This window comes from Alosa sapidissima, chromosome 3 (genome assembly GCF_018492685.1).
Source record: "Alosa sapidissima isolate fAloSap1 chromosome 3, fAloSap1.pri, whole genome shotgun sequence".
Taxonomy (NCBI): Eukaryota; Metazoa; Chordata; class Actinopteri; order Clupeiformes; family Clupeidae; genus Alosa; species Alosa sapidissima.
The window spans coordinates 24425444-24435650 of NC_055959.1; the positions used below are offsets into that span (position 1 = coordinate 24425444).

The window sequence follows — 10207 nt, forward strand, 5'->3', positions numbered from 1 at the left end:
ACGGTTTGCCACAGGAGCTGCTGATAGGCTACTCTGCAGTCATTTGTCCTGTGCTCATCCATCACAGTATGGTTCAGAGCAACAACAAAAAAGGACAGAATCGGACCTCAGCTAACAGTGAAATCAGCAGAAAAGATAAAACCGGGGCTCCCTTGCCTTCCCCTCAGGACAACTCATCCCCTACACCAGGCTATAGAACCCTGCCGAACAAAAGCACCAGACACAGAAATATTTTTCCCCTCTTGCTATTAGCCTCTTGAGCTGACATCTTCTACCTCTGTTGTTCTCAGTACATCCACATACATTACATACATTGATTACTTAAATTCCAAATGGATAACAAACATCCTGGATTCTGACTGGAGTCTGGCAGAAAGGATGGGCAGTATTAATGATACATGTATTTCAAATACGTATTTTTAATACAAAATAGTATTTTGTAAGTATTTTATTGGGTTGAAGAAAATGGCTGCGTATTTTCCTGAGTATTGTTATGCTGGCATGTTGCCTTTGATATTGGGCAATTTATTTTTCTTGAGAACTTGATTCATCAGTAGGCAAATTAACATGATGATCCATCGGAACACATGGAACTGTGCAACATTGCTCTTGTTTGACTAGGATCACTATCAGTTAAGTTGTTGGCAGACTTGGACACTATAACGCACACAGGTTAAATTGTTGGTGGTGTTCCAGTAATTTGTTGTTTTGCACTCTGTCTTTAATCATTCTATGTTGTTTTTTATGTCTTTTAATTATTACTTTTAAGACATTTTTAAACTATTGCCCTTTTATGAGGGCAGGTTTTAAATTGTGCCGTACCCTGTCCAGCGGGTCTGAGCAGGGACGACATTGTATGCTTATGCACTTATGAATTACTAATTTATTCTGTATATTATTGTTCTTACGCCTTTTTATACCTTGTATTTTGACAGCCTCAGTGCATTACTGGCCACTATGCAATTAAGCCATGTGTAGAGATGGGATTTGTTGATGGTTAGTCTGTCCCCAACAGGAAATACAGTTTCTGACTAACTGCTCTATAAATAAACTTGACTTAAGTTCCTGAGTATTGTTGTTCTGGCACGTTCCCTTTGATATTGGGCAACTTATTTTTCTTGAGTACTTTAATCATCAGCATTGTTTGAAAACATTGCCGCTAAAGCAATATCAAGGGAATGCATTAAGAGACTTCATTTTCCGTATTATATGTCACCGTGTACCATGAGTTTGAAGTCGTTATTTTATAATATACATAGAACTATATTGGATTTCTTTAAGCCCACATTCTGTGGCTCTCAGTAGGTTCGGTGGTTAGTTTGTACCATTTGAAAAGTTCAGTTTTCTTTTTTCAGACTTTTTGAGTACATCTCTGCTGATTTATGGCATGTCTCGAAAAGCTGTTGCTCTCCATCAGTGTCCACTTAATCAACAGTCAGTGTACTGATGAAGGAATAGATTAAATAGACTGATATAGAAGGTTTGCAAAGTGATTGAATGCTCCCTAGAGTATTTTTAGTATTTTAAAAATAGAAAAATATAGTATTTTATTTTGATACATGGTGTGGCTAATTTATTAAGGTATTTGATCATTTATTTTAAAATACATGTTGATGTATTTTTGCCCACCCCTGTCTGGCAGATTGGGGGGCATCTTCATTCTACATGCTTCATTTTGACTCAATTAATGACCCCTTCAATTTAGGAGCATCATAGATGAAAGCAATCCACTTTAACACATAGGCCACCAGCGTTGATGAAAGCATCACACCATAGATGTATCAGCAATCCCTCAGGTACTGTAGGATCACGATGACCTGATGGCTTTCTAGGCAGCAACTGCAGTGAACTGTTTCACAGTGCTTACCCATCTATGGTCTAGAAGATCCTTGTCTATGTCCTTGGCTTTTGTTAAGTTGTTTTGTGTGTGTGTGTGTGTGTGTCTCACTCAAAGCATGAGCTGTATTGTCAGTGAGGAGCTAGACGTCATCTGCCACTACCTGAGCGACCGACTGTGACTGCGACAGATGCTGGAGAGACTATTCCAAAATGCATTAATAACATGGGGCATTCGACGCAGCATGTTATTACCAGACCAGTTATCACAAGTCGATCACAACCAAACGAAGCACATTTGACCCACCTGCAAGAATCTGCGTCGGAGTGTAGCCTGGTAATTTTGGCTACCCATGCGCTAGGACCGTGGGGAAGTAGCCTAACCTGTGCTGCTGAGAAACAGTGTGCATTTATTCACATGTAACCACAACAGTGTTTGTCATTGCACTGCAGAAGTGCAAGTGCTAGAGACTCAGGACTCAGGATAAGGAAGTTGAACTAGCGCTTTAGCAAAGAATTGCGAAAAGATAATCTATCATTTTGGTTACACAGTAAAAATTAAACGCAAAGGACGCGCTATGGGAGGATTCCATTCGGTACCTCAAGATCATAGATACAGAGACTTTGCCGACAAGACTGGATGTAAGTATGACAGGATAATTAACGAATCGTCACTTAGAACTTTATGATGTCTAAAGCATGTTACAACACTTGGTTATTTAGTGAGGTGTTGGATAATGGTAGCCTAATGTAGGCTACAAGCGTCAAGGTATGTTAACCTGATGTTAAACTTTACCAATATGATATGATCTTCTAAACTCGATCTCTGAAATTAAAACTGTATGAACATCTTTTTTAAACTCTTCAAAGGCTTTTGCGACCTATTTAGATCCCTGTCAGCGACTGAGAACAGGCTAATGTTTTGGGGACATGCTTTGCTACTGCATATCTTAGAACTATTTTTGGATCATGAGACCCCTTGTCCAATTTAAAGTGCTAAACAAATACATTTTCATTTTCGCGAAAACATTGTAATGGAAAGATGCCCTTGCATCGGTACGTAAGATGAATAATGGATAGACCTTTTCTCGACAGGAACACTTTTAAGAGTGTTATACAACCCTAGAGTGCCAATCTTAAAAATTCATGATGCAAGCAAGTTTATTTCTTTACATAAACACATCTGCTTTAACAAGACACAGGTATCTCTTGATTGTATGGACTTATTATGATTATCTGACTTCCTGGTGTAACATGATCGCCAGCTGTCACCTTAATTCTTTAAAAAGACTGCTGTCTCCCAACATTAAACAGCCCAAAGCAGAACTGGTTCTGAACCTAATCTCTTTAGAAGTCTTCTAACCAGCTCATTGCTGAAGACCTCTCTCATAACAAGTTCCTCTTGACCAGTTCAGAGCCACCTGTTTGTTTACATGTATTTGAATAATGTTTCCATCTCAAAGCATGCCACCTGGCTGTCCCAACTGAATCAGCATTGTATTTGAAAGCTAATGTCCTTGCAACTGGCAGTGTATGTTTCAGTGCTCTGAAACATTGTCTTCCACGTGTGTGCTTGCTTGCCTTTATATGAGTGTATTTGTGGGCAGAGATCTCTGCCTCTGATTCTATGGGGGAGTGTGGTGGAGCACGGCCTCCATTAGTCAGGCCCTCCTCCTTATCTCCCCCCCACGGGTCCTTCCTCTGAGGCTGCAGAAGAGCAGTCTTGCCAGCTTCTCTCTGCATTAAGATGTCACCAAGGTTTATCTCAGGAGGAGAGCTGCACTGTTTGGGATTTTGTTTGGGCCAGAGATGTGGTTTAAAAGATTAACCCTCAAGTGGGGAAGGATTTAAAATCTTACCTCCCTCTATCAACAGCAGGACATAATAGTCCTCTCCTGCAGAGATGGACGTAGGAGGTTATCCTTACTCGTGAGAGCTTGGCTTGATCATCTGTTGGTCATATGGTCAGCATGAGGCTTTATGAAAATATGTTGCTACTATCCCATCATTGGACCCCGTCTGTTCTCCTCTCTTTTTCTTTTCCTCTGAACGTATCCCCTTGGTCGAGGAATAATGCTGTGAACTCAGAGAAAGCATAAATTGAGAGCTAATCCTATCTTCACAGTTTGACACTGATACAGTAATAAATAACATATAGAATGATTTTATACATTGAAACTGTATTCACATTTAATAGTTGTATGTAGTTAGTATATTTGAAAGCAATTGTCATTGATAGGGAGCTCTGTAGACAATGCAAATAAGCACTCAAACTTGAAAAGCCAGTTTTATAAACTTTATTATAAAGTTTGATTCTGCGGTGCATTTTCAGTCAGGTATCCTCATACACCATAGATGTATGTTGTTGCACTGAGACACCTTGTTAACCTTAACAAACACTCCATAGAATGATCTTGGGTTCAATTAGTCTATTTTAAAAAGCTGAAGGATGAGCTCTCTGCCATGAAAAAAGGCCATATCATTGCCTGAGCATGACCAGTATTACCTGTTCCAATGAACAAGAACCATCTCTTCAAAGCTTTTTAAAAAGATTTTTGTTTGTTTGTGGGTGACCTGCCCACATTGTATTGTTTGTTTGCATGCCATTCATTGTGGTTGGAATTTCGTAAAGTATTTTTAAACCATTGGCGTATTACAGCATTATACAAGATTTTTTATTGTGGTAGATGTTGTGTCCTGTAAAATTAGATTTCTTTATAAAGTTCACAGTCCTATTTGATCAAAATAATAAAAAATAGAAAACAAGCAGCCTTTTAAGATAAAAGGGTTTGCATGACTCACACACTTAAATCCTTTGATTTCCTTCAGCAGTTCACAACAAAGATCTGTCTGTGCACTGTTCCCTGAGGATCTTCTCTTCCTCGTTCATGTGTGCCTTTTTTCCTCAGTTTCTCTCGAGCAAATTGGGAACCTACACAATCGTTTCAAACAGCTGAGCCACAATGAAGACACACTTCGGTAGGCACCCTTAGTTTCTGAGCACACTAGACCCATTGCTGTGGTTTATATGTTTTGTAATATAATAACACTGTACATTTAGTGAATATTTATTAATTTAGTCATTGACATGGTCAAGGCTATTGTGTCCAAAAATATACTTTTCACGACCAGAATATTATTTGCTGTACTTGTAGGAAAGATGACTTAAATAAAATCCCAGACCTCGCCTGCAATCCGATTCGAGCACAGATTATAGAGGCCTTCTTTGACAAAAGGTAGGGCTGTAGGTAAGACGAGGTGCTTTTCATGACTTTTATTGACATTGCAGACCTAAATCTGTTCCTTCTCTCATTCAGCTTTAACAATATACTGTAGCTACTGTATATACTTTAAGGTTTTGTGTCAAAAAAATTATATTATTGCATATTATTATTGACATTTTGTGGTGCCATAGGCTATGGCTGTCTCATTATGGCCAAAGTACACTGCCCATACAAAGAGCATCATATTGTAAGTGACATTTCATCTCTCTGTAGAAACTTTCAGTCCCATGGTGGGGGAACTGTAGAGGAGATTGGCTTTGAAGAGTTCCTCACTGTCATGTCATACTTCAGACCCCCATCACTGAATATGACTGAGGAGCAGCGTGAAGAGCTGAGGAGAGTCAAACTCCGCTGTAAGCTGCATGGACGAGTCATGGAACATAGTTGATCATGTTGTAGAACACGTGACTTGGAGATTTACAGATATTTTAGAACTAACCAGGAAACCTGTGTCATTAAAAATAGACCTCTTTGTTTTCATTCCAGTTTTGTTCAACATGCATGACACTGACAACGATGGAACTATAACCCTGGAGGAATACAGACATGTGAGCCAGCTTTCTCACACTTACTTATTTGTGTGTGTGTGTGTGTGTGTGTGTGTGTGTGTGTGAGTGTGTCAGTCACATTATTGCAAATGTTTTATACTACAATTGCACTACAATACTACAATTGTACTACAAAGGCACTACAATTGTAAATAGACCATGAACACATTTACATTAATATTTAGTTATTTTGCTGACGTTTTTATCCAAAGCGACTTACAAAAAAAGTGAAAATAAAGATACAGTGCGACTAGGACCTGTTAGTGCAGCATTATGCAGCAATAAGTACTACTCGCATATAATCGAATGACAGATCAAGTTAAGTTGAAGAGGTTGAAGTTGTCTCTTTCTTTAAATATCTGGGGGTGCACATCTCAAATGGGCTGGAATGGAGATACAACACAACATGCCTCGTTAAGAAAGCACATCAGCGGCTTTATTTCTTAAGCAAGCTGGTCTGTGTCCTGCCATACTCACCTCCTTCTACAGGTGCGGAGTGGAGAGCATCCTCTCCTCCTGCATTACGGTGTGGTATGGCAGCTGCTCTGCTGCAGACAAGAAGGCACTGCAGCGAGTGGTTAAGCTGGCTCAGCGGACCATCAGCTGCAGCCTACCCACCACTGAGGACATATACACCAGCAGGTGCAAAAACAGAGCCTCCCTCATCATGAAGGATGACACTCATCCTGCACACAGACTGTTTGCCCCCCTACCATCAGGCAAGAGGCTACGCAGCATCGAGGCAAAGACAACCAGACTGAGGAACAGTTTCTTTCGATCTGCTGTTAGACTGATAAATTCATCACCTCTGCTCTGATCTGACCATAGACTGCTCCCGACACACAGCACTTTAGTCATGAATTACTTATGGACTTGAGCACCCTGAACACTGATGTCATTTACTGCACATACGGCAACGATAGATATTTCCTTCTTCCATAATTCATTTATTATATTTGTTTACTATTTTTAATTGTTTTACTATTTTTATTTATATTTATTGGGGGGTGGGGGTGGGTTGCTTTGTTTAATCAACTGGGATTAAAAACTACCGTACTAAATTTTGCTACTACATGAAAATGTAGGAGTGACAATAAAGCTTCTTGAATCTTGAAAGTTAAGTCAAGAGAAGAGGGATAGTCTAGTGGTGAGTGCTAGATTAAGTATGTCCAGACTAGAAGAGTTGGTTCTTAAGGAGGTTTTTGAAGATAACACAGGTGACCAACCCCGAGTTGTTGTTTTTTTCCCCACACAGGTGGTGGAGGAGCTGCTCTCCCGAAGTGGTGCTCTGTGCAGAGAGACAGCCAAAGGCATTGCAGACGCTGCCATGCTGGAGGTGGCCAGCATCTCGATGGGGCACATGGTACAGTGTCTTTTGCTTTACCTCTTCTAAAATGAAAAGGGTGTATACAGTCATTCAACTAATTCTAACTATCAAGAGTATAAACTTTCAGGTCCTTAATTAAGCTTATACTCTTTTTGCTTTAGGAGCCAGATGAATTCTATGAAGGGATCACATTTGAACATTTTTTGACGGTTTGCAAACAACTCTACTTGATTCTGTTCAAACTTGTCTTCTACTTTCCATGAAAAAGTAAAAATAAGTTTTGCATTATATTTTCTGGATAACAACAGAATGCAAGAATGTAAAGATACAACCACATAAACCACATGGGGCCACATGAGTTGTGATCATTAATCATGGGGGTATAGCTATTTGTTTAAGCTGTCATGTTGTTCAATGATTATTAACAGGATATTATTGCTGGGTGAACATCTGTTGATGTTTCCTTTTCTTATCTTCCATAATGTTTGAAATTCAGTTCACCTCCTGTGCACATATTTACATGCATGTAATTTCTCACTAGATCCTGAAGGGGATTGAGATTGAGAGCAGAATGCACATCCGATTCTTAAACGTTGACACCACCGTCCTCTGCAAGTGAACACGGCCCTCCTCCCATGACAGCAGTACTGTTACATGAACACTTTTTGGGTGTATAATAATGCACACTATAGACTGGAGTCATCTTTCTCTGCATTATGCAAATGTGTCAGATATGATGATGATGGTTTTGTTTTAGTGGATATGACCAATATTTGTTTTAGATATAGTCTAGTAGATGAGTACAAATTGGAAGCATTTTAAAGAAACAGGGTGATCCAGTTCAAAACCAGATTGATAGTGCTCTATATATTATATACTATCTCTATATTATGATCTTGCCTTGCATGTACATGAATGAATATATATATATATATATATTTATACACAGATTGCCTTAATGTAGTAGCAGCAGCTGTTTTCAATGGGACCACAGTTCCAAGTCTTGGGGCTCACTTAGTTTAAAATTTGTACTTCCACCTTTACCCTCCAGGGGGTACTGTTGGTCTTCAGATATACGCCACAAAATACCACAAGTGGGGGTTAAATTGAATCCCATGAAATGAACTCCTTTGCTTAATGTTTGTAGAGGCAGGCTAACATAAAGCCATGACAGTGTGACATCAAACAATTTTGATTGTAACTGAAAAATATGCTGTTGGATGTCCTAAGACTATAAGTGAGATTTACACATGTAAGACATTAGCAGCACTGTTCAGTAACAGTAACCTGTTGAAAAAACACTTAAATCCAGTGTCAATTCCAGTTCTATTCACATTGACTCCACAACAGCATCGCCAAAGAATGACTGAAAGCTTTGAAAACTGTGACTGTATCTAGTTAATAATTACTTTTCTGCCTCTAAAATAGGTAGAATTTATATATGCATGCTTGGCTATGACCTATTAAATATTCTCATACCAAGTCAATAGGTTACAGCACTTATCTATGCAACTACATGTAGTATGATAACTCGAGATATCAGAATAATTCTGCTTGTTCACATTCATCTGAATGTTGCTTAAACTATCGAGTCTAGCTTACAATGGAAAACTGATACACAAATATCATGTTTTACCAGTGGTCCCCAAACTTTTTCTTCCGAGGGCCAGCTCACTATGCCTGGCTCTAAGAGAGGGCCAGAGACTCAGAGTATATCAACCATAAATAGCTTAGTGCTGTGAACAACAGCAGTCTACCTTAGTTGAATATTCCATTACATTTAATCATAGGCTACTGCAATTAAATACCATTGCTAGCTGTGTTTATGTTGCCACCATGCCATATCAGTGTAAAATGTAGCTCAAATGAAATAATACTAATAAAAAGACTGTTTCTTTGCATACATAGCTCAAGTTGTGAACAAGCAATATCCTACAAATAATTTGAAGTTATCAAACTATGACAGTTTTATGAAGTGCTGTCAAACACATCTGAAATGACCACCATTCTAACTTTCACTCACCTGATGAGAACTTTGAACTCTGTATGAACATTTGAACATGTGAATAAAAATAGAAGAAAAATAGAAATAATTATCCCAGAAATATGACTTGAATAAAAGTTAGTTAGTTATTAACAAATAATTGATAAACGTTTAGAATACTTTGAGCACTGATGCAGTCAGCATAGGCCTCTTACATTGTTTGCAGGTAGGCCGACATTTCATTCCGTTTTCGATGGCAAACGCGAAACAGCGCCAAAACAACCACCAGTGGGCAAAAGGAGTATTACATGTGTACTGTTAAGACTCGCCATAGAGAATGAATGGGGAAATTACGGAGGTTATAGTTTGACGATCAAAGTCAAAGTCTGACTGTCTGACGATGTCGTACTCCTATGAGAGCCACATGCTATATACCACGGACATGTTTTGGGGGGCCACCCAAAATGAGTTGGCGGTCCGTAGTTTGGGGACCACTGTTTTATACTAATACTTCAGGATAACCTTTGACTGCAAGAGGCACTGACTGCACCTCTGATGATTGATCCTTTAGACAGGATGAAGACTGTAGTTCACACTTCCCTGATTGTATGCTATACCAAGTGATATTAAATGCAATGAAATGTGAAATGCACATCAAATTGTGTTTATTTTTCTTCAGCATTCCCAGTGTGAGGCTGTACTGCTATCCATTTGTGCGTGCCAAATGCAGAATGGTGTGCTAACCCCTATGGAATTTTATTTATTTGTTTATCATAAACAGATTCAGTAATGGAGGTTATCCTAAATCATAAAACTTCTCTAGAGCGGTACAGCTCCATTTTGCACTTAACCAGATTGATTGTAGAAATTGAAGAAATTATAGAGCACAACCCACATTCTTCCATGTGTATCGATTTTTCCATTATTTGTGGCCTAGTATGGCAGTACGAAAATGTGTGTCATTTCATGATACTTTTATGTTACAGGTTTCTGTACATCAGGCTTCCACCATAACCAAGCAGAAGCCAGAATTGTTAGGTGGCAAGAGCAAACATCCTTTTCATGTTACCCCTCATCATTCCATCACTACTTACAACAAATTCATGATTGAACTCTGATTCAATGATGGGGGGGGGGCTTTCTATTTTAGATCCAACTGAAAGGGCATGTCCTCATTGCGACCTTTCCAACCCATACAAAGAGTTCTCAGCACACATTGTATAATGCA

At 39.0% G+C, this 10207-nt stretch overlaps 1 protein-coding gene across 2 annotated transcripts; it reads left to right on the forward strand.

The window, feature by feature from the left end:
• Positions 1-1995: 1995 nt before the first annotated feature.
• tescb (tescalcin b) lies at positions 1996-8725 on the forward strand. 2 transcript variants are annotated; one of them, XM_042087233.1, is made up of 8 exons: positions 2002-2478; positions 4746-4815; positions 4992-5072; positions 5334-5473; positions 5607-5668; positions 6924-7031; positions 7157-7204; positions 7537-8725. In XM_042087233.1, exons 1-8 carry the CDS (start codon positions 2415-2417, stop codon positions 7612-7614), a joined length of 651 nt encoding a protein of 216 aa, XP_041943167.1. In that variant the 5' UTR covers positions 2002-2414; the 3' UTR covers positions 7615-8725. The 2 variants fall into 2 exon arrangements, with proteins under 2 accessions (XP_041943168.1, XP_041943167.1); XM_042087234.1 differs by lacking the exon at positions 4992-5072 and having other exon boundaries at positions 1996-2478.
• Positions 8726-10207: the final 1482 nt, after the last annotated feature.

What these genes read in the sequence shown, in the direction of transcription:
- tescb (XM_042087233.1), top strand. Translation starts at nt 2,415, where the DNA reads ATGGGAGGATTCCATTCGGTACCTCAAGATCATAGATACAGAGACTTT. An exon ending in GAGGCCTTCTTTGACAAAAG is followed by an intron (nt 5,073 to 5,333) that starts GTAGGGCTGTAG and finishes ATCTCTCTGTAG; the next exon opens with AAACTTTCAGTCCCATGGTG. An exon ending in CATTTGAACATTTTTTGACG is followed by an intron (nt 7,205 to 7,536) that starts GTTTGCAAACAA and finishes ATTTCTCACTAG; the next exon opens with ATCCTGAAGGGGATTGAGAT.